At 38.4% G+C, this 25,808-nt stretch overlaps 1 protein-coding gene across 1 annotated transcript in view; it reads left to right on the top strand.

Moving 5' to 3' along the window:
• The window catches only part of LOC143149932 (uncharacterized), a 779,197-nt gene that overhangs the window by 706,597 nt on the left and 46,792 nt on the right, over window positions 1-25,808 (top strand). The window contains exons 6-7 of the mRNA XM_076317813.1: window positions 20,649-20,858; window positions 21,897-22,157. Of these exons, the coding sequence (XP_076173928.1) occupies window positions 20,649-20,858; window positions 21,897-22,157 (471 nt within the window). The remainder of the gene's footprint in view (window positions 1-20,648; window positions 20,859-21,896; window positions 22,158-25,808) is intronic.

The following is a 25,808-nucleotide window of genomic DNA, read 5'->3' as shown; positions in this document are numbered from 1 at the left end:
TTTTGAATTTTCTTATTATCGTCAGCTTTTAAAATATTCGTGAATATTCAATGAAGAAATCTAAATCAGTATCTAGGGAAAATTTATTTATTTACTTAAACGGAAGAAAGTGTACATTAAACATCGAAACGAAACGAGAAAGAGAAAAAGAAACAAAAAGAGAAAGAGAAAGCAACGTACTACAAAAAGTTCTTACATTAACAATATAAAACCAAAAGTCCTACTATAAATTTAACAGTATACGAACAAGAGTTCTTACGTTAACTCGAAATTTCTAAACGATGAAATAGAGATTAAAAAATCAACTTGTACAATTTGTAATAAGAATTAACAGTTGCGTATATGCGAGCACCAGAATCTGAATCGTTGAAATATAATATCGACTTGGTAGTCGAGAAGAGTCTTGGAAAAGTAAAAAGTGACCAATCGTTGGAACTAAGAGTCTCGTAATTTGTAAAGAATTACTATCCAAACTGGATCCCTCTATCCCTGTCCCGCACGAAATTACAAATTTATTACTCGGTAGCCGATATCTCGTTCGGCGTTTTTCGCGGCAACAAAACAATCCGTGGACGATCGATTCGATCAACAAGATTAAAAAAGCCTGGAAGACAGTTCAATCGGAAATCGGCTGGACATAGCTGGGGAATCCAGGAATTAAGCGATTACTTCTGAAGTTAACCATTGTTCCAAGCGGTCCATCAATCGGACCTCCCTTCGGTATCCGTCCCTCTTCGCGCCCCTGCCTACCCCGGCTTGATCCTCCCTTCCGATTTTCGCGCGTTGATCCATTCGCACGGAATTAAAACCTTTATCTACGTTCCTCCGCCTGCTTCGTTGAGCTTTGAGCGGTGAAAATGGACGAAAATGAGACTCGGGGGCCGGGGGTGGAACTGTGAACCCGATGGAGAGCGATGCTCGCGGAATACGTGCCATCGTTTGTTTCGAAACGTTCAGCCTCCCATTCGGTCTGATAAGCGACGTCAATTTTTACGTCATCAGGCTTTGCAGCTCCGTTTTCATAGTTCCATCGTCCTCTCGAATCCGACTCTGCCTTTCTCATCGATGCGTTCCACATTTCCCGCTTTCAAGTGACAGTTTCCACATCGAAAAACGAGTAATGAAATCTCATCCCCGCGACTGTTCTCGATCGGTTAGACACGTATGGAGAATCATACGAGAGTATCATCGACGAGTTGGCCAGGTTTCCTTGGTTAAAATGAGTCCAAACACGAGACTGATCCAACTATTTTCAATTACGTCCAACTGAATACTTCTTGCGAACGAAGTTCGTACAAAAATAATTCGAACGGGGTTGCCATTTCCATTGGAAGAATCGTAGCGATTCATTGATCTTTCGTAAAGATGTAAAAAGTATAGAAGTAGTACCATCACTAATTTGCATTAAAAGTGTATAGACATGTTTTTTTCATTAGAGGTGGACCGATACACGTGCTATATCTCTCCAGAGCGCTATACGCGAGTCTGGATCTCGATTTGGGATACAAATCAATACCTAACCCGCTTTCGCATGAATCGACAGTCTCGAGTTTGTTACTTAAACCGAGAATTACTATATTGTACATACGTATATTTATTTTCTTTTTTTTTTGAACGATTATCTTCTTTCAAAGCAAGAATTATTATATTGTACATACGTATAGTTATTCTTTTTTCTTTTTTTTTGAACGGTTATCTTCTTTCAATTTTTTCTTAGTCCGATTCTTTTTTACGTCAACGTCAACGTCAACGTCAAGGTGGAAATTGAAATTGAAATTTGTTCTTCGATCCTTCCCCTTCACTCTATTCTTGCTGCTTTATCTTAGCTTCGGTTTATTACCTACTATGTAGATCCGCTCTTATTACAATGTCCTTCCTTTGATCCTTTTACGCTTTATCTTTCCTCCATCGTCCTCCAACTATTTAATGCTATTTCAAGATTAAGTATTTTCAATTAAAATTACTTTTCTTTGACCCTTCCTTTCAATCTGGCAATTTATTCTCCACTATTGTTAAGCGTTGTATCGCTCTCGTGACTGCACTTCGAATTAACGGATTGTAGACGAGTTGAGAAGATAGTTGAATCACGACCGGGTGTTTAATGTAAACCTCGATTTATTTATGCAATGTGAGTAGGAGGTCTTGGTCTCGTAGAGGAAAATTTGATCGTATTCAGTACCTATCTGTTATTTGTCAATTCTGTCGTTGTCGAGGTGCTGAGTGCGCATATTTTTACTAAATCTCGCCAATAGGAAATTATGTAACTTTCCAATGATGGTGGTATACAATATTTAAACTATAAACGATTAAGCTTATGTGACACTTAATGTGACTTAATGGGAAGATTTTTCCCTTTAAGGGAACCTTCCTTCAAAAACCATTTCATTAAAATATTTGAATCTGAATCGTGATCATGTTTCTTAACTTCCATTTAATTGTGCAATGTAGTATGAGTTAACCTTAATATACTAACCCTCTGTTTTTATTATACGCTCCCTTTGATCATTTTCTCGATTTTAATCAATTTACGCTATGTCGTTCGATCGTTGGATTCGATCTTAAGTACCTTTTCCTTAATTCCAGATTTCACTAACAGGACGTTATTTCTTATTTCTGAACCTTGTTGCGTAATTCCCTCCTTTCAGACTCTCTGTTTTTCCCTCTCACCATTTTTCCACGATACGCCCTTTTTGTTTCTCGGTTGCTGTAAAGTCTTCCTTATTTATACGTCAGTATTTTTCTTTTCGTTTTCTTGCGTGCAAACGAACCTTCTCCAAGCTTTATCTTTTTCATTCGTTCCCTTCGCTCTCCCCTTGACGATTTTAATTCGTTCGTTCCTGGTACCGTCTGATTCTTTTGTTTCACTTTATCTTCTGTCTCGTTCCATCATTCTCAGTCACGCAGATATTTTCTCTCTCTCTCTCTCTCCTTCTTTCTTTCTTTCTCTCGCTTTTTCCAAACGTCCAAAGTTCTTTTTACAATTTTCGACGATGTACTATCGATTTACATGAGACAGCAGAAAAAGCTCGCCTTCGTCAATTCCCGTGCTGGTTATATGGATTCTATAATCGAAAACCGAGATAGGGGCAGAGGAAAATGAGAGGGACGTAGTCGAATATTTCATCTTCGCTGAGAGGCGAGAGCTTTCAGCAAGTCATTGTACCTTCGAGGTAATATCTTGGATAACTTTTGTGAAACAAATACACCGATATTTGCAAAAGGATTCTTGAACAATTCAACACCCATATGTTTTACAAAATACACCGTTAAGATATTTCTTATCCGACTAACGTTCTCTTATTTTGCGATCAATTGCTTTCGACCAAGATCATTCACTGTGACACACAATATTGAGAAAATAAAAATAAAAATTTTCTCAGATATGAGAAAATTTCTTCCAGTGGAAGGAATTGTACAATCGAAACACCAAATATGCAATATACGATATCTCGTTTACAATTATTATTACGACAAAAACTTGAAAATTAAATGCAGAAACTATTTCGTTGTGTACAAATCTTCGATAGAATTAGCATTAACCGAGATATCGACTTGTTAATACTATGAGAGAATTAGTAGCTGCTGGTTTCTTTTTATTTCTGTTCCACTGAATAAAATAACCGAGCATCGAATAAAAAAATGAAACAAATATTTCTTAGCTCGAAGAAGGTCGGTAGTTTTCTAAATGAAATGTAGCGAACGTGACAACTCGATAATTCCAACTGCACGGAAACTAAATCCCGTCGACTTAACCATATCTCCATAGGAGTTTCCTACGTTTCGACTTATCTGAGTAGGGCAGTTAGCCGGAAACCATGCTGACTGTGAAGTTGCACCGTACTTCCCCCTGTTAAACACGCTCACTAATTCCTTAATAGGAGAATTTCTGAGAGTACTCAGGATCCACGAACTTGCGCTAGCAATTTCTACGCCCTCGCGTGCAACGCTGTCAATTTACTTATCAGCTAATTGTCGTGATTATTGAACATGATCTTCGCGATTACCAGAAAAGGATAGAAACGCCATCAGTGTTTATTCCACCGTTAAATCGGAAGATAATCGACCGACATATATTTTTGCGTTTCGATTCGTGACTCCAAGATTGTTTGCCCTGTAACATATAATTTCTTACATTCCAACGAAGCACTACTTTTAATATTTATTTTTCAAAACAGCAAGTTCATCGATTGACCAGATTTGTATATTTTCTTTCATTTCGATTTCAAATTTGTAGCAGCAGTTGTTTAGTAACTAATTTCGTAACATTTTCTTATTTGTAAAGCTAGCATTTTTATTAATAACTTTCAGGACTTTGAAAACACTGTAAGTACCATTCGAAAAGTTAGTTGACCAGCCGGAAAATTAGTATACTCGCTACAGACCTCGAAGTCGATGCAACTTTAAACCTCGAAATTGAAAAAAGACAGTATTCGCAAACGTGAGAAGATTTTTAAGCGAGAATATTTCGCCCTGAAACTCGTATTAAAGAAAAAGGTATTCGCAAACGTAAGGAGATTTTTAAGCGAGAATATTAAGCCCTGAAACTCGTTTGTCGTGAAAATAGTCCAAACAGCGAATAGCCAGAAAATTAGTTGACCAGTATACTAGCTAAAGACCTCGAAGTCGATACAACCTTAAACCTCAAAATTGTAAAAAAAGTATTCGTAATCGTAAGAAGATTTTTAAGCAATTCGATGCGTCTCTGAACCTCGTATTAAAGAAAAAGGTATTCGCAAACGTAAGGAGATTTTTAAGCGAGAATATTACGCCCTGAAACTCGTTTGTCGTGAAAATAGTCCAAACAGCGAATAGCCAGAAAATTAGTTGACCAGTATACTAACTAAAGACCTCGAAGTCGATACAACCTTAAACCTAAAAATTGTAAAAAAAGTATTCGTAATCGTAAGAAGATTTTTAAGCAATTCGATGCATCTGTAAACCTCGTATTAAAGAAAAAGGTATTCGCAAACGTAAGGAGATTTTTAAGCGAGAATATTACGCCCTGAAACTCGTTTGTCGTGAAAATAGTCAGAACAGCGAGCAGCCGGAAAATTAGTTGACGACATTCACTGTAGGTGGGCAGAGAGGGTGGTGGAACTACCAAACGACGACGGCCCGTGGCTTCGCTCGGCCGAGCACGTACACATCCGGCTGCGTTTTATTTTCGTCGTCGCGCGCCACCGCTCGGACGTCGCGAGGAGAAAAAACTAATTCCGTAATTGCGATCCAAATTTCTTTCGCGGGGGAACTTACCCGCCTCGCCATTCTTCCATTCCCTCCGTCTTCAAAACATTCGTCGTCTTTGGTCACCGTCGACGCTTTATTTTTCTCTCCAGCTTCTCCCTCGTTTTCTTTTTCGAAAAGCTTTCGCTTCTTTACCACCGCTTCCATTAAATCTCGCTTCTGCTTATTTCCTTCAATCCGGCTCCGTTTTCCGCCTTACGTTTCACCAACCGACTCTCTCTCTCTCTCTCCGCCCTCTCCTTTGTTTAGTTCTTTTTTCCATCGTTTGCATTAGATTCCACTTATTTTTCTTCCACGGTGTATTAATATTTCGTTCGTTCTTGGTTGTCTCCCCCTGTTCCCTGCTCTTAATTATTTCTTTTCGTCGGTTCTAATTTTAAATTCCTCCTCGGCTCCTTCGTTGCCGTTTTCCTCAATTAAATTCTCTTGGATCGTTCGTTTTCCTTTTCAGTCGTGCTGTCCTATTTTTCTTGGCTTTGTTCTTGGTTACGGTTAACCAAACATCGTGAGTAGCTGTGACGCGAAACTTTTAGAGAAATTGCTTCGTAGGGTCGTCTCAAATTTAATCGATTTCATTTTTGTCGTCTTTGGTGATGAGATGGAACGCGATCGATGCGCAGAAATGTTTAACATTCGTCGATAGTGACGAACCGGCCAATTTATCGATTCGGAGAATTGTTTGTTCGGCATCGATCGACTATTCTATCTATAACAGCAATAGATACAGGACATTGAAATTATTTCAAACATTCGTTCGGAAAACCTGATACAATTAAATCGAATTGTTCAGAATTTCTAAAAATTACTCAACTATTCAACTTTGCGTAAGTTGTAGAGTAACATCAGGGTTAAATCGTTCCATTGAAATCACTTTTCCATTTAACCCTCGAAATTGTGGATAATTTTAATTTTAATTAATTCTAATTTATTTTAATCAATGATTCGCAAGTTCCTCCCCGTAGCTGTTAAGAAATTCAGATACCTCGTGACTTATAAGTCCGAAGAAACATTAAAGGGTCTCGGGACTTTCAGAGGACATTCAACTTCTCTAATCCTATTACATACACCCTGAATAAAGAACTTTGAATTTTTCAATTCCACTGAAATTCTTGTTCCCTCTGTTTTCTAATTTCACAAGACCCCGCTTATCGTCGAACCGTTCTTTTCTCGTTTCACTGGTTATGTTTCGCTCTTTGGGCACTTTCATCGAGCCCCGGCCCGAGCTCTTCCTTTTTTCGTCTTCATTTCATCTTTTTCGGACCACGCTCTAATTCCCTTCGGTGTTCTTTGCCTCCTTTTGCCTCGTCGTCGTTTCTCAGGATGCACTGAAAGCACGCTGCCGCGGGTCGCCCTATTTCCGTTTCGTCGATCCACCGACGAATCCTTATTATTTAATTTTTCAGGCCGTGAAATTGCGGCCGAGTGGTGCCACAGAGGTAATAATCAGACGAATGTACATATATAAACTACAATGCATCGAAATCACTATTGTGGTCTAGGTAGGCACACGTGAGGTTCCAGATGACGTTTTCGAAGTTTTTTCTCGAACCTCGCGCGTTGAATCATTTCGCAGGATTGAGGAATTTTTTTCCAAAGAAATATTTCGAACAAAATGTAATCAGCTTCGACGATGGTGAGCAAACGCTATAATTTGGTGAGAAACGTAAAGGGTACGCTCTGCATACTGTCTATCAGTGCACGTCTGCAATTTTATACAGGGTGAGTGAGATCGTGTAATTCATTTAGGTGATTTCTTGCGCAAAAATAGATCAAACACAGAATACAATATTTTGATACGAGCCTTCGATTACAAAAAAACTAAATGCGAAAATCCAACGCGTACACGAGCGATGAATCGTGTGTACAAAATGGTGAACGTGTCTGACTCTTGCCAGAACCAATTAAAAGCGTCAGTGTTTACAAACACGAACACAAATAGAAATAACGAGTGACGGTCAGGCACGTTCTCTTGAAGTCGCGCGCGCACGGCCCAGGAATTTTCGGAATCGATTTTTTCGAAAAACAAAGACTCGTATAAAAAAGATTCTATTACACATTTTTCATTTACGTCTAATTTTCAAGGCGATTATTTTCTTCTCAGGAAAACGTGAAAAGGATACATAAAACGGAGGAATTCTTAAAAAAAATACACGACAGCAAAAATAAATAGTTATTTAAGCTTTCCCAGAGCCACTCAAATACAGAAAATTGACGAAACATCTTAAATCTAATTATACAGTGGTAGTTCCAGAATATTAAATGTGATTTTAACCTCTTTCGTTAGAGCCGTATTTCGTCTCTGTTTTTCTATTTCCTGCGCTCATTGTCTTTTTCCTTGTTTGCTCTTTGTCTGTCCTTGCCCAAAGCAGGAAATGAAAAACGCAACGATTAAACGAGGACAGGCAGTTGAATTAAAGTTTCATTAACCAACCTTCTTTTAGGCTGTGGACTCTTGTTCTCCGCTTCTGCGTCTTGGTAGCTTTGCTTTTTATGGGTCACGTCCGACGGTTAATACAGAAGAACCAGTAAGAGGTTAAAGATGGATTATTCTACGTCAGATCGTCCAACTTCTCTTGCAAACGCGAACTGGCTCGAGATTGCTATAGAATGTGCGTATTACTCTCTCTACGTGGTTTGGCGGGCAACGTTAAAAACATTTAATGAAACGCCTCTTATTTAGAAACGAATGCTGCGTTGAACTTTCCTCGGTGTTTTAATGAAACGACACACTCGTGTGCGCAGTAGAGGAAACACGTTGCGCGGAAATATTCTTGCGAAGAAATAAATACAATGTTAGGTTGTATAATGAAACGCTGGTAACTGAACGTCACGCGAAGAGTGGACTTGTATATTTAAATGGACAGTGACTGGAAAAGAGTTGAAGAATTAAGGGGCGTGGAGCACTTTCAAGCATGCCACAAGTAGAAAGGGTTTGTCGTGGTCAGACACGTTACCCGTGTCGTACTTTGCAGCACGCGTGCTCGAGAGACTTTTAAGTGTAATTATTTCTAAAACGGAATCTAAATGTGAAACAATTTCGCTCCTTGCGTTTCGTTTATTTTTCAACGAACAATCATACCTTTTACAATGTTCTTACAAATACTTGGACAATTACGCACTTGACCGCGAATTAAATATCTTTTCTTTTGTACCGAATTTCACCATCGACGCTACCAAAGAATTTGATGCACTATAATGCATCGAGTATCCTGTTATTCACGCGTGAACGACAAGAATAATTTTTAATAATAATTTCAGCAGTGTGTGCTTACAAAAACACTTTGAAACTATTTCTTTTTAATACATATAAAGAGAAATATTTCTAAATCTAACTGTGCTACATCTAACTATATTTTAATTGCATATCTCTAAAATCTAATTTCTGCAACAACGTTACACCTAAATATACGACGTATTACCATGTTGCAAGACGTATAATTTTTACATCGTAACCCAGGAGTTGACTACAAACATTATCATAATTACTCCTCCTACACTAACGATAATTTTATTCCATTCGAAACATTGTGTATTTGTACCTTAACTCCCAAACAATAATATAACGTTTCGTTACACTACAGGACCGAATATTTCTCGAAGCAATATTTTCTTCGCATTTAAGTACCACGCATCGTTTAAAGATATGTTAAAGATATGATTTAGTGGTAACAAAATGGCTCCTTTCGAGATCGCGAAACTGTGATCGGGCCGAAAGAAGGCAACGCAGGGGGAATTCGAAACGATTTAATTTCCACGTAAAACAATTCTCTTCAACCTCGCTGACGTCTCTAGAAAATTGACACGCGATGCGTTGAATCCGTTCCGCGACAATCTAACGGGACTGGTAATAAAAAGGAGACCCCGGAGCAGGTAGGTGCACGTTGTAACGACGAAATAGCGTTGAACGTTTTATTAAGCCAGATACATAAAAACCACGGCAAACCGCTCGACGAAGGGTACGAAGGGCGGAAAAGCATGCTGGTGGTGCGCTCGGACGAAAACAATAGAAAAGAAGAGAGGACTCGACGCTGTATAACAAAGGATCCCGGCGGCGTGACTCGGAATTCTCCGTCCTTTGGGCCAGCTCTCCTCTCCCCTCGAGCCACCCCTATTTTTCCTAGCGCATTGCTCGACCACTTTTTCCTCTTCCTCAGACGGTATAATGTGGAAAGCGTCGGAAAATGCTCTCGCTGCTTCCGTGACCGCACCCTTCACGAATTCAAAGGCGATCGCGAGGACGCTTTATTAAAGCTAAAGCTAGGTGTTAAGCAGCCGACTTAGTCGCGTTATTGTCGTCGTGGTTGCGTCGAAAGCGGAGATCCTGCGAAACGCATATTGTACTTTCCCGACAATTGGCCGGAGATTCTGACGATTCAAAGGCAATTGTATCTTGAACGATGGTAGCTGATGGTACTCCGAATCACGATTCTCCGCTCTTGAATTTTTATCCAACGACGATATCTACCCATTATTTTGTGCGCTATTGTTTCATGGAACTTCGAAGCGGAGACGATGAACATCGACGAGGAATTGACCACACTTCGAATTGAGTCCAAATTTCTAAATGCTTTTTCAATCGAATTAAAGTTTTGTAACGTTTTCATGGACGTGTAACACTTTTGTCGATTTATGTAAATTTTTCAAACGAATTAGAATTTAAAAATGTTCACGAAATACTTTACGAATTGTTTATTCGGTACAATTGTGAATGGAAGTGGAGGGAACTGATACTTGAATCACAATCGCCGGAGTGTTTGACCGTTGTATGTTCGATGTGTTTTTAAACTGTTCGAAAACTCGACGTGAAATCTTTGCGCGGGTGCTCTGGGTATTTTGTGTATTTAGTATGGAATCTTATTAGATAATTTGTACGATAATGAAGTGGAAAAAGTTGTGTCTAATTGGTAGATGGTTTGTGTAGACAGAAGGGGAAACGAGGAGTGGAAAATTTCTCGTCAGCTGTTAACTTGGAGTTCTTGGAAGCAAAAAGTTAACAAAGATACTAAAATCGGAGAGGTTCTTTAATTACCTTGCAGGTGGTTTGCAGCTGTTCAAGAACCCAGGTTATGGTTACGGTCGTCTAAATTAACTAATTGTGCGAAGAATTATTTAGAAGTATATCGTACGAGTAAATGTTCATTAGTAAAAGGATTGCTTTAATCGCAATCATTGTCTTTCGATTAACGTAGTAATTTTCGAAATTGCGTAATTTAATATTCCGTTTGAAACAATTCGAAGAATATCGAAGTAAATTACTCGTTAATAATTCTTAATCGACTTCGTTCACCTGTTTCTCGTGTTTAATGAATTTATAACGAACAAATAATTTTTCGCTCCAATTCTCGCGCAAATCGATCCCAAGATCATTTAAATACGGACCCTTAATAAATAATATTTTCTTTCAATTTACAAGAGAATTAAACAGGATGCTCGTTATTCGTATTCTTCGCATTAAAGCATCTTCGTTTAAATTTCTTCCTCTCACGATCTGAAGAAGAATACAAGAACAGTTACATCTAGAAAATCTAAGGAATAGAGTCTCCATTTTTTATTCTACAAAATATCACTTAAACTGTTACGAGTCAACAATAAACGACATTAATCGTTTCTAATTTTATATTTCAGCATATCGTATTTAAAAACATAAATGCCTTCTACAAGGATTAAAAAAGATCAATCCTCGATCAAAGAGAGATTATTACCACGAACGAACAGAATCTAAACTGCATCAGACGTTTGAGGTAATCCTACAAGCAATTCCTTCCAACACTGATCCTTCTTTCTTTCTACAATACCACGACCGAGGAAAACAGTGTGGTCAAACATAGCATTACAAAACTACCGACTCCGTTTCAGAAAACCCAAGACTCTCTATGTTTCGTTGACCACACATTGGTAACGACAGAGAACCAAAGAATTCATTATTATTATAGTCGGTGCTCGGGGCGAGTTGTTTACAGGAATTGCTCGGTAGTCCAGTGGTCGTTACACGATCGCACGGGGAACGTTCAAAATTCCATTAAATCTTGGAAAGAACGGAGAATTGAAGTACCGGACAAAGGGTCCGGGATGCCCAGAGCCTGAGCTGGCCGGCAAATTTTTCCGAGTCATGCTTTCACTCGGCAGCTCGTAAACTCCAATCTCTGGCCGGGGCGTCGTTTCGTATTTCCTCAACCCGCTGGAAATTTGTTATCGTGATCACTTCGACCCCTCGTTCCATCCAATTTCCTCGAAATGGAGGCAGGGTTGGCCTTTTTGAAACGGAACGGACGTCCGTCGCGAGCTGCACCGTCGAGAGCTCGTGCGATCACTCGAATTGCAACGAGCAACACGGAAATCGCGAGCGCACGACACCCTCTCCGCTACAAAGGAGAACGTATCTCGAACACGCGCGATTCTCCGACGGGTTCAGCTCGAGATTGCTACTTACCCTTCAAGTACGACGTAACCCTTTCCGTACCATGTGAACGAGATAAAGCGAGACGAGTACAAATCACCCGGCCCTTTTTACACCGTGTCGCGTAACAGCGTCGATATTGATCGGAAGGATTAATTGAAAAATAAATTATTTTTGCGCGTTCGGGTTTTTCAATCATACGAATGTTAAAAGTAGGGATATCGAATCAGCGAACAATGCAAGGAAAGACGTCAGAAAATTTGTAGGACGTAACAATTACTCGTTTGGTTTTTTTATAATACGAACGTTGAAACTTGAATATCGAACCAGTGTAAAATGTGACGAAAGATGCGAGAAAATGTTTAGGGTACCACAGTTACTTTAGTTTTTTAATAATACGATTGTTCGAACTTGCATAATATTGAGTATTTTTTTTTTAATGGAACACATATTTTTACATGAATTGATTCCTTGTGTTATACTTCAGGTATAGTAGGTATGAAGTTATATTTTGATTTTTTTTTTTATTACTGTAGCAAGTGCTCGGATATTTCTCCACCGTATTTGAAATATTTTCTTACGTGTCGTCCGATATTTTTCAATTTGAACATTTCATTTTGAAATCGGTTTTCAGTAGTCGACGATATCTCGTGTAACAAACTAGATGTCATTGACTAGGTGGAGGATCGGTATCGACGATAAATTTTACAACCTTTCCGCGCGCGAGGCCCTATGGAGCTTTTGCAAGCTCAGCTTGAAACGCGTTTGTAGACCGAGCTTTTTCATGCACCCTCTCGTAAATTGCGCGGGCGTTTGATTGATATCAATGAAGAAGGGAAGGTTTCTCTTTGTATCGAATGGATTTAAATCTATAGCCTGGAATTTGGGACGATGATCGGAAAATGGAATATTATTCATCTTCTCGTATCGCTTATTTTTATCTAATCTTCCTTTCTGAAATTCCTATCCAATTAACTGACCATTGATTCAATATAGTTACTTCTAATGCATAATAACAACTATTTACAGTATAATACGAATTTGTACATACAACGTAGCACGCTTTAAAATACTTTTTTAAATATCTTTCTAATAATCTGTTACGTTGCACTCTTTAGAAATTCCTAAAGTAATAAATCTCGCATACCCACAATTAGTGATACATTATCGTTCAAGAATCAAAGTTTCACGTAATTTTCATTAAAGTTTCGGTATTGATAAAAACACTTCTAATTACTTGAAATATACCCAATTTCCTGGCGAACATTTATACCATTTTCCTTTTCTCCTTTATTCAAAAATTTTCATTTCTTCTCCTTTCGCGTTCTAAATCATCGAGGGTGCCTCGAAGCGTTGTTTTGTTTAAAACCGAAGAGAGTTGAACCAGTGTCCCCTCGCACTTCCGGCGTTTCTCGACCAATTAATTTCGCCGAGACGCGGGACCGCGTTGCTTCACTTTGTTCGGTAGCTTTTCACATTCACCCTTCGTATACATCTTTCCCGCTGGCGAAAGGTTTCTGAAATAAAAAGCTCAGGGCCTCTAATGGATTCCATCAGCCTGGATAAATTTCGCTTGATCCTCATCGCTCTTGAAGATTCTTCATTATTTTGCAATCACTTATTACAAGCGTCTCCATCGTGGTTCCTGGGAAAATGCACCGCCATCCCCCACCGTCCATAATTTATTGTCCCTATCGATCCCTCCGCGCTAATACTTTTCAAGGTGGAATAACAGGACGAGCCTGTGTCGAACTGCATCGACTTGCACGGCTCGTAATACACGTCGATGTGCAACGCGAGTCCTCGCAAAACGCATTTCCCGAGAAATTAAGTTTTCACGCGATGCGGAACTTGCTGCGCTCGAAAGCACCTCGGGACTAAACGAATCTGAAATTATGCTCACGATGTTGTTCGAGGGTTTCGTCGCGCGACGGTAGCGTGCGAAAATATTGAATTTTCGTTAAATTAATAACACACCAAGAATTCCGTAGTAAATTCGTGGCATTTCCTTCGAATATTTTGTATTACAACACAGAGGGTTGTACCGTTGGAAATTTCCATTCGAAGTAAATTTTCCTTCGTTTTGGAAAAAATTAACTAACACGGATACATCACTTATGTACCGGTAGATTAATTTTTTTATTTTCCGAAGAGATAGAGAAAAGTTTGTTTAACTTTTTCATGTAAAATTTGATTCTCTTTAAGGTTCATTGGAAACATTCTTTTTTATTTTTAAGCACAACGGATACATACTAGAAAAATTTTTTAAATTGCAAAAGGTAACTGTCATTCATCACGAATGTATCACTTATGTATTGGTAAATTAATTTTTTATTTACTAGAAGAGATAGAGAAAAGTTTAACTCTTTTGTGTAAAATTTGATTCTCTTCAAGATTTATTGGAAACATTTTTTTCATTTTTAAAAACACAACGGATATATACTAGAAAAATTTTAAAAATTGCAAAAGTAAACGTCATTCATCCGTGGGCTGATTTTATTGAAAATCGAATCAAATCTTAGAATAAGAATATAGGACATCGTTGTAAATTTTTATTCAAATCCATTCAACCGTTTAGAAAGAACTGAAAAACACATATACGTGTAATACGTAGATATAAACCATGCCCGAGAAGAATGCCGCTGTGTCACCACCGTGGTCCATTAATTCTTTTCGTTTGAGCAGAGAACCACCAGCTCTCCAGCACCAACCACGATATCTGCCTGAAGGTAAAGAGCCTAGTATTTCTGCTTAAACGCAAATAATTAATGGACTCTGGTAATGAAACAACGGTATTCTTCTCAGTTGTCCACTGTAAATATGCACAAACGCACAATATTTTTTTTAAATAGTTAAAACACGACCAGGGGTTCTCAGAACGTACTTCCTCGTAAGAATAATTGTTCTCCGATTTTATCTCTTATTTGCAACACTTCCGTCCCGTCTACGTTGAAAACAAAAAAATAATTGAAACAAAATACGCTATATTTCAAGAGACTCGACGAACAGGAAGGAAATTAATTTCGTTTGTCGCAGTGTCGTTGCATTTTTCAAACGATACAAAAATACACTGCTACTTGTAAACGAACAAAGCGAATAATGTCGTAAATTCTTTAATTCGAAAACGAAGAAAATCTATTTTGGAACCTGTCTTCGGTGATCGCTTCGAATCGTTAAATCATCGTTCGAGTGTTGCGATTCTAGTAATAATCGTGTCGTTATAAATAATCGAAGGGACCGAACCGTTGAACAGCAAGAAAATTGCAACTTTTTTCCGAACGGGGAAGCACGGATGCTTATTAGAGTGCTTCGTATTAAAGTGTAATTAGAAATGCAATGAAATTGCTCGAGTCGCGGTTAAAAGAAGAGAAAACGACAAAGAGGAATGTAGGTAGGGAGGGATAATAAGAAGTCGAAACAAAACGACAGTAGGGGCGGAAATATCCAGACGATTTCCAGCACGAAACTTTCCAGTCGTTTGCTTTATTGCCTCCTTAAAACGGAAATCGTCGCCGCTCGATTATAGCTGTCTACTAATTGAGACGACTTCCCTGTCATTGTTTCCTGGTCGTTTTCATTTTATAACCAGTGTGGAACCTTCGTTCGCGCAAAATTAGATGTCCAAAGTACTATGGAACGACGAAACGACCATAGTCAAGCTTTCCGTGTCGCTCGAACCTGAATACAACTTATAAACTCTATGAACAATATCCTATCGTAATAGCAAAATTTTCCGAGATAGCAATTATGCCATCGTGGAAATATCAAGTATCGAATACAACTTATAAACTCTACGAACAATGTCCTATTCGTAGTTGTGAAATTTTCCGAGCTAGTAATTATGAAATCGTGGAAACATCAAGTATTGAATACAACTTGTAAACTCTGTGAACAATATCCTATCGTAGTTGCGAAATTTTCCGAGACTACAATTATGTAATCGTGGAAATATCGAGCATTGCAATATATTTCCATCATTTTTGTAGATGAATCAAGTAAGGTTGTAATTTACTATTTTTACTTTTTCGATTGATATAAAACGTTCGATAGGAATTTGAATGTCTATAAAATTCTTACAATTCGATACTTGTGTACCTAATATAATTTTTTAAATTTTATAATTGAAGACTATTTAAAACTGTTAGGTGTAAATTGTGTCGTCATGAAAGTTTGTTTCAGTGTAATTGTGAATCTCCTTAGAAACGATTTGTACTTTTAAACAGTATCGATTTGATTCTGTTTAAGAAACAGGGAATATGTACTTGCAGGTTTGCGCGAAGAGAGACAGATTATATAGAGGATAACGTCAAAGTCTCCTTGTCGATTTTGATTCCACTGTATCGCTGCAGGTAATTTCATCTGCCAACACACCGATACAGGATCTTACTGTCGTCATCTTTTAAAACATCCATGCGTATATCATGGATCTTTGATCGCGAGCCAAAAATTTGGAATCGATCAGCTAGCAAGCTAGTTTCTGTCGACTTGCGCACACATTTGTCTTCTATTCCTAAACTTCGGGTGTACGTTGTATATTCACACGTATTCCGGATATTCATACATCACAACGTTCATATATTAGTTCATGCATCATATATCCAATACATGACAATCGATCAGTAGCAGTCGTGGGTGATGCATGAATTTTTACGCAATCAATCCTCCAATTTCCCAGACATAGATTGTATACAGAGTACCCGGTAAAATGTGATGCAACCGGCAATGAGATGATTGAAATTTCAATATGTTATAGAAAAAACATTTGCCCAAAGAGTGAACTACCATCGACCAAAAATGTTTTACGATTTTTTATTTACTTAAGAAAGAAAAGGAAGAACGAGTAAGTTAAGATATTTTCTTAACTTTTGAAATTTGGATTTACAGTGATTCACTCGCTGAATAGACTAATTTAAATTAATAATTTTCTAATTTTTTCTAATTACAAATGGGACATCTACTCTACCCTTTTTCGATTCGTCGATTCAATTTAAATAGTTTCTACCTAGAGAAATTCTGTCTACTCGAGATACCATTGTTATTGGTTATTACTCGTGAGTTAGTTGAACAAATATTTCTGACACACCAACCTTTAATAAAAATCCTACAAATGGGACATCACTATACCTTCTTTCGACACGTTGAAACAATTTAAATAATTTCTACCTGGAAAAATTCTGTCTACTCGAGATACCATTGTTATTTTTTATTACTCGTGAATCAGTCGAACAAATATTTCTGACACACCGACCCTTAAATAAAAATCCTACAAATGGGACATCTACTCTACCTTTTTTCGACTCGTCGATTCAATTTAAATAATTTCTACCTGGAAAAATTCTGTCTACTCGAGATACCACTGTTATTGTTTATTATACGTGAATCAGTCGAACAAATATTTCTAACACACTGACCCTTAATTAAAAATCCTACAAATGGGACATCTACTCTATCGTTCTTCCTCCTCGTCGATTCGATCTAAGTAATTTCCACCGTTGAATAGAAAAACTTAGGGCCCACGAAATACCAGATTGCCCCATCGAGCGGGAAACTGAAGAAGGCAGAGAGTTCTGCAGCTCGGTTCGGCAACGAGGATCGATGCTGAAAAGAAAAACAGTCGGCCAGCTCGCGGAAACTCGGACAACCCGGTGACGCTGGAATGTTTTATAACGGGTGAACCGCTGGGTTTTCTTCACCCTCCGTTTCCCTCGTGTTTCTTCCGTCAGGCTTGCGCCTTCGTTTCTTTTTTTTTTTCAAGAGAGCGAACAGAGAGGAACAGAAACGACGCTAGCTCGAAATCCTGAATAGCCGGCAATTGTTACGGCTACGACAAAAGTTTAGTTAAAACGCGGGGAGACCCGGTTTCGCGAATTTGTGTTCTCCACTTTTCTTCGCCCCGTGCCTCGCAATTAAACGCACGCCGCAATTGTTCGAGGAAACGGTTTCGAAAAGGGGGTCCTGCCAAGTGGAGTGTGGTCTGAACGCCGTGGCAAAACTCCACCGCATAAAACGATCGGAGGAAGAACTCGGAATGCCGCGATTGTTCCCCGAAGTACGGAACTTCAATGGAGAGGGGTGAATGGGAGACGGTGGAACGAAAAGTGAAGTTATACGAGGAAGTGGGGGTAGGTGAATGCCACGGGAGTTTTTATGGAATTAAGACGCGTTTCGAGGAAAGATTCCAGGGTCGAACGAAACGAGACTTTAACGAAAATGCACAGATCGAAGGATTGAGTAGTGGAAAAATTTCGTGTGATTTTTGGAAAAATTTCAACTGCTGCGATCTTATCGAATTGTTTTTCAAAGTATAGAACTTCAATGGAGAGAGGTGAATGGACGATGGAACGAAGAGTGAAATTACACTAGGAGATTGGTGGGGGTGAAATACTGGTTATTAATCCTTTTCGTTTTTTCTGTCTGGGGAATGTATTATTAAGTGTACATTTCGATCCCAAAATGTCTATATAATATATTAAATGTATTATTTAAATTGAATATTTTGTATCGCTCTTTTTTCTCCGCATCCATGTCAATCGCCATGAATGCACTTCAAGATCTCGTCGTACTTGATTGCATTTTAATGCAGCTGTATCTCAACATGGTACAGTTTACAGGCTCATATTTGTAACAAGATATTCCAACCCGAAAGGCATTATAGAAGAAGATTCTTATAGAAGAAATAAATTTTGCAACGGTTACACCCACCCTGTACGTCCTCGAAAATGAGAATCGTATCGAGCAGGTTACTTAACCTTATCCGTTACAAAGGACGATAAAAGTAACATTTTATAACTGCACTTTAGCCGCACCTTGCCTCTTTACTCTTTTACTTTACTTTTACCGCGTGTTTATAATAATTCTTACCTGCAACAGCCTATTTTCGTATTCTATTCTCCGTATTTATTCGTGTGGGTATTAACGCAAAATAAACGACTAAACACGTTTACGAACGAGTTTAACAGTTACGCGATACAATACGAAAAAAGACTACTATAGCCAAGAATTATTATAAACACGTGGTTCGGCACGTTCGTTGTATCTTGAAAATGGCGCGCGAGACACTGTCGAGCGAAAACTTCCAAAAAAGTTCGCAAGATTTCCGTACAGCCCCCAGATTCGTTCGCAATTCGAGTGAAATGGACGAAACTCCGAGGGCATTTTCGAACGAAAGCTGCAAGTTTTTCATTGAACTCGCCCCGGAGGGTGGACGTATCCCCCATCCAGCCTCCCTCCTCGTCCTTCCACGGTGGCAAGTTTACGAGGCAGGAATTCTGCTCCGTCAATACTGTATTAGCCCGCGATAAGTTTAAGCCATTTGAATCCTCGGTGAGTTGTTCGGGCTTACCGGTCGGCGCAACTTTAATGGCTCGCAGATTTAACAGGGCGCGGGTACAAACTTTCCTACGGGCCAAACTCAAAAGCTCGAGGCATTCGGCCCGTGGAACCGAAACAAATTTCTAATTTCGTACACGTACCAACTTGAAAGAGTTTTTGTCGTTGTTCGCGGGGATCGGTGGAACGATCGCGGGAATTAACCGAGACGACAACGGCCAGCTCGTTTATTCAACGTCTCGGCCATATTTCGTCGATCCCTCGCGCTATCGTGCAAACCTCGACAAACCTTTCCGAACAGATTTCAACATTCTGAAGGGTAGCTCGATTTTCTTCTTCATTTTATCAATGAAATTTTTCCATACCATTTGAATGAAATTTTTCTATACCATTTGAATGAAATTTTTATACATCGTTTGAATGAAATTTTTATACATCGTTTGAATAAAGAAATCGTTAAATTCATTGCTCGTAAAAGTTTAACTTTTTCCACATTTAGTCAGTTCAATTTTTATTCTTTTAATTTCACATCTATTTAAAAGCTATTACCGACCACTTTCAATTACAATTTTAACATTGTTTATGCATCTCATGTACGATTAATAAATAAACAGTTACGTAGTTGCCTATTGTACGTTCTACATTACGAAGAATGATCTTTGAAATTTTACAATGTTAAAAATTGTTTGTTTTGCGTAATTTTAATATTCATTGATATTGTAAACAAATTTTTTATCAATTACATAAATTTAATTGTGCATCGTATAATTTTAATCGTCCTTAGAAAAACAGTTACAAGAATAAACGTTATAATAATACGTTGACAAATAAATTTAGCAATGAAAATAGTGTACTCGCGTAACACAAAATTATCTAAAACATGTTTCGTCCAAAAGAAATATTATAAGTACGTATCGTAAGTTGCCTACGATTTTCGTTACTAAATTTATTTCTCAACGTGTTACAATTATATTGTTTTTTATGTAAATGAATAAAATTCGTTCCGTTCGTAGACGACCATTTAGGTCAATGTACTGAAGCTATTTGAGCCAATGGGCACTATGACACACTGTTGGAAAATTTATGACTAAATAGAGCCCAAGTGTGATCGTAGCTACCGTAGACATTAATTCAGAAAATTACCTTTTCTAACCACTTCGTCGTGGCGTATACACAACAGAAAACATAATCAAACAAATTGAAAGACTCCCGTTAATTTTCGTTTATATTTAACTAAATAAATATTTCACCTTCGAGGATAGTTTCCATCTCTCCCACTCCGAATACAAACACAAGCCGATAAAACTAAAAACTGCTCCAATATTTTCCAACGTTTCACCTCTGTACCACGTTCCATAAAACTGTCAAATCGTCAATTGAACAGTGTTCCCGTTTGCTACCTCTCATCGATACGCAATTATCCCACCAAACGCGGAATACAATTTTCACTCGACGCGTGTTGCGATTGAAGTGATAAACGAACAAGCATGATTAAACAATTCCAAACCGCTCGACGTCTATCCAAAAAAAAAAGAAAAAAAAAAGGAAGAAAATGAACCCAGAAAGCTTCCATCCTGAAAATACACGACACATGGACCCTAGATCTACGCGCGAAACCATCCCGTAGACCCCCTGGAACCTCTCTCAATCAATTAACCAATTTCGTGTTTCATTTCAGGCTCTGGTTTACCGTGACGGGAATCTCGTCTCCGGGTCTCTGGAAGCCCTCGTGCAGCACATGGTGCCCACCGAGGAATATTATCCCGATCGGGCGTACCTCTTCGCCTTTTTGCTGAGCGCCAGGCTCTTCATCAAGCCGCACGAGCTCCTAGGCGAGGTCTGCGCCCTCTGCGAGCATCAGCAAAACCTGAATGGAGAGGGTGGCAAGGTGAGCCACGAATCCCGCGTCCCACAAAAGCCCGCCGAGAGCCTTCCGGGCGTGCACTTTACGGCCACCGCGTGCATTATCGTTTCATCGTCTCGCAGACTCGACCCCCTTTTGCATTCACCCCCTCCGGAGAATCATCCCGGCACGCTTCGTTCTCGTTCCGCGTTGTAATAACGAGCACGCGTATCCAGGCCAGAAAAGTCTCGCTCGCAAATGAATTCGCAGCCCCTACCCCCTACCCCCTCTCCTTTTCGCGGAACCCATCTCCCCCCGTCGCTCCTCTGTTTTTTTTTTCAATTTGGACCCCACGTTACTTTCCACTATTTTTTTTTCGCTTCTTTTTTTTTTTTTTTTTTGAACAGGATACGGAAGGGACAGTGCGTCGCGACGTTTTTGTTACATCGACGCTCTGATTGCTAAAATGTTTGGTCGCGTTCGGACACGGAGTCACCGAAACAATGAATTTCTTTTTTCTTTTTTTTTTGGTTATTTTGTAAAAAACACTTTTGGAACGTTGCACGGGATAAACGAGTCAAAGTGTCCGTCGTTGAATTTGCATTTTATACATGATCGATCAATTTGGAGTGTCTCGAAGCTCGAAGTTGATAAAGATGGTTCGAATACTCGTGGTCGTGCCGTACGGAATCGATTCGTTTGTTTAATTCATCCAGCGTTACAGAAATCAAACCAGTATTTGTTCACAAATTCCAGAGATTCAACCAACTTAATTTTATCCACGTAAAGATTTCGGTTTTTCAATTCTCCACTCTAGACTCTCCGTGTTGTTACATAATCCAATATAAAACAATCGCTCGTTCCTAAGAATATCTATCTTCGCTGAGGATTCACAATCGACTATCAATGACCAACTTGTACCTTACAGTATACCTTCCTTCAACTTTCGTTCGGTTAGAAAAGCTTCTGTGTCTTTGCTGAATGAATGCAACTCGCGAACCTGTGACATTAACGCGTGGCAAGTGACACGGTTTGAAAATAAATTAGAAAGACAATTTATAGAAAACCTTCGACGTGTTCCAGGAGCGTTTACAGCGTTTCGTTCCGCGACTGGTGCAGCTGCTGGCCGAATGGACGGAAACATTCCCGTACGATTTTCGGGACGAGAGGGTGATGGGTCACGTCAGGTCCATCACGCAGAAGGTCGCTACGGTCGACGCTGCGGCCAGGCAGGAAGTTTCAGCGTTGCTGCAAAACTTGCTGCACAGACTGACGGCCCTGGAGAGGTACGAGGAGGGCCTGGCTAGGCTGGCGACCGAGGCAGCGACAGAACAACTTACACAGGTACGTAAGTTTCCTACAAAGGCCCATTACAACCGTCAGGACCTGCGGTCCCGTTTTAAATGCTAGGTCGATTTGTTTCGAGGATACGAACACGGATAACATTTTTGGGGGAAACTTCCTGGTTCATTTTTGCGACTGTAGTGGCTTCTGTAAGTGGAGTTGGTAGTCAATTTTCGATAGTTTATTATCATTATTTTAAATTGATCTCGAGAACGAACTATACTGTTAAGAATCGATCGGAGTTATCGTTGATCGGATTATGTAGCAGCTAACACATTTGTGGTGATATGAGAATAATATGGATCAAGAACCTTTGAAAATAATACGCTGCATTATTTAGTTACTTCGAACAGTCTCGTTTTAAAAGCTAGGTCGACTTGTTTCGAGAATACGAACACGGATAACATTTTTGGGGGAAACTTCCTGGTTCATTTTTGCGACTGTAGTGGCTTCTGTAAGTGGAGTTGGTAGTCAATTTTCGATAGTTTATTATTATTATTTTAAATTGATCTCGAGAACGAATTATACTGTTAAGAATCGATCGGAGTTATCGTTGATCGGATTATGTAGCAGCTAACACATTTGTGGTGATATAATATGGATAAAGAATCTTTGATAATAACACACTATTATTGAGTAACTATTTAAAATACTTTTTCCGAAAAATACAATGGATGAAATAAATTTCATTTCATAATAATTCAATAGCAAAAATTAGTCCAAACCAGTTATTTGGACGGATTCAACAGTGTTCTAATATTATTTTGTCGATGTTGTAATCCCAATAACGTAAAATGCTGAAAACTGGTGCATTCCAGCTTTGAGCACGTGTATATATATTCTCTGTGAGTCGTCGAAGGAATATCGGTTCAAGAATAAAAATAGAAATTGTGATTTTGATACAAGACACAGCAAGAAAAACAGGAATTTCGCTCGCATATTTTCTAGAAATTTCTCTCTCTTTCTCTCTCTTCCCTGCTCTCTCTCGATACCGAACGATGCATGTCTACTATCGTTATTTTTATCTGAACAACCATTTTTAATATAGAAAAGAATATGGTCCTCCATTCCGAAAAATTAAGTTTACTTCTACAAGTCCAAATTTCTTTCTTAATTGAAAATTTTATTTAAGTCGCGTTATTCCCCATAAAGAACAGTGAAACCGTACTCCGTTCCAAAGTTGTTCTATCCTTTTTTTCATACTCGTATAATCACTAATTGTCCACTAATTGTCTCGAGTAACATACATTGGCATTTTAATAACGTAACCGCGTATATTACATTACTTTGATTACTCACCGCGAAGAATTCCGATGATGAAACTGAATTTTTAACAGTATTTCGCATCAATTTCTTAAATATATAAAAAAGTGTAACGGTTGTCTTTATTTTATTACTCTTTTAATTAACACGATCTCCGATGGAATAATGATTGTACAAAAGTGGTTGATTAAAATTCAATTGAGAACGTTACGTTAAATCCTACGTACTTTCATTTATTTCCACTTCCATTTGCTCTGCCAGTCGTTCTGGATTGTTTATCTCATGTGAACAGTATTAATTCGTTCGCGTACACGCTCCAATAACTTGATCGTATTTATCGGGTTCGATAGCGATTATTCGCTTTACTGTAACTGTATGAAACCTTCGAGAACTTCCGGTATAATGAGCCGATAATATTCTTGTCTACGGGACTCGACCTGCACCCGTTCAGCTCGTTTCGCGTACCAATTCCATTCTCGTAGCATCAGGCCCTTGTTTCGGTTTAAATGGCTCGCTCGTGTCCTTCACCCTTGTATCAATACAAATGCACTTTCTGCTATTTGCATACGTATGAGCAACTGTTTGCATAAGATGCTCTCAATTACGGAACCCGAACTACAACAGTACCTACGCAACGCATACAGTACGGATAATTTTCTCTGGAACATTTACTCACTATTATACAGAGTTTGAAACAACTTGAAAACTGTAGAAAATGTAAATGATAAAATGTTAACAAATATTTCAATGCTTCGTGCGTTTAGGAGGTATTCAATCCCCTTTTTAAGTATATAAAGGTAAACAAAAAATGTAAAGTGTATATTTAAAGTATTTTATTGAATACTTATGCATTTTTATTGTCATATTTGTATAATTGATCTTTTTCTTAGATTTTCTAAGAAAAATAGATTTTCTAGATCGTCACTGTTATCGATTCTAAAAGACTATCTAAATAATGATTCTAGAGCCTGAAAAGGATTGAACCAAAATCTTTTTGTTACTCCTTCGTTAATTAGGAATTCAGAAAACTTTTCACAAGCGATTAAAATGAACAGTGGTGAAGTCCATGTAAAACATTGCGTGCTCTACAAGTTTCAACTTGGTCACGATGCAACGGATGCAGCAAAAAAGCATTTGTTTTGTGCTCAGCGAATGTACCAAGACTGTTCGCGCTAGTTGCTGATGGTTCGCAAAGTTTCGCGTTGGAAATTTCAGCTTCGAAGACAGTTCTCCAGAAGAGCGTTCAACAAAGGTCTCTAGCGAACAAATGATCAAGTTCGTTGAAGAAAATCCAGAATCAACTAGCCGTGAAGTTGCATCTGAACTTGGAATTCATAATTCAAACGTTGTCAGACATCTCCATGAAAGTGGATTCGCTTCGAAACTCAGCGCATGGATTCCGTGCGAACTATCAACGAAAAACTTACCAAACCGAAAAGTGGATTTTGTATAATAACGTAACAAAAAGAGACAATGAACGATCCAAGCAACGAAAGAAACTTCGATACCTTAAAGACCGTAAAAAATGGAATAAGTTCTTGTTTAATTATATATACGAAGTGTTTTATAAAAGAGGCATAACTTCCACATTAATGGACAATTTTAACAAGTAATGATGGAAAATATATAGTTCAAGCACAAATTGTTTTCAAATATACAGAAGATGCACTTACTGCATCATGTATACGGTAACCTATTATTTTACAAAGTTCCTTTCGCTTTTACATTAACGACCCGATGCAACACTTGAAAATATGACACCTCGAGTTGAACACTTGACAACTTCGCCAGAGTTTTCGACAATTAACTCAACAGCTAACAACTTCGAACCACTCGCTACTAATAGCCCTAAACGACTATCTACCCATCGTTTAAAAGATTAACTATGAACGACTAATATTATACAACATTTATTAATACGATCTTTCATTATTCTGATCATTTTATAATTAACACTCTTGAAAACATCATACATTTGTTTCTACAAAACTGAACCAATTCCCTTACAAATATTACGATACTATAGGTACTTTATCCGATAAAATCCCATACTATTTTAAAATTCTTTCTTCTAAATAGAAGAAGCCTTGTATCGTTTATAAAAGGACAATGTTAACTTTGGCATCAGTTTAGAGCAAACAAGCATGTTACATTTTTTATTATACTATTATCAAAATATACTGAAACTTCTCCTGCTTCGAAAAAAACGATGTAAAATAAAAGTAAACTTAACCTAGATCCATTAACTACGGATCTCCAGTCAATAAATAGCTTCTCAATGGGAAGGAACACATTTGGTGGTTTGTACCCAGCAAGGGTATCGCTTAACAGACCACTTCACTGTGCCTCGAGTACTTCGCTATATCTGTTCCACCTACTATACTCGAG

Source organism: Ptiloglossa arizonensis, chromosome 8 (assembly GCF_051014685.1).
Source record: "Ptiloglossa arizonensis isolate GNS036 chromosome 8, iyPtiAriz1_principal, whole genome shotgun sequence".
NCBI lineage: Eukaryota > Metazoa > Arthropoda > Insecta > Hymenoptera > Colletidae > Ptiloglossa > Ptiloglossa arizonensis.
Note: the sequence above shows the minus strand (reverse complement) of the source record. Positions and strands in the feature narration are given on the sequence as shown.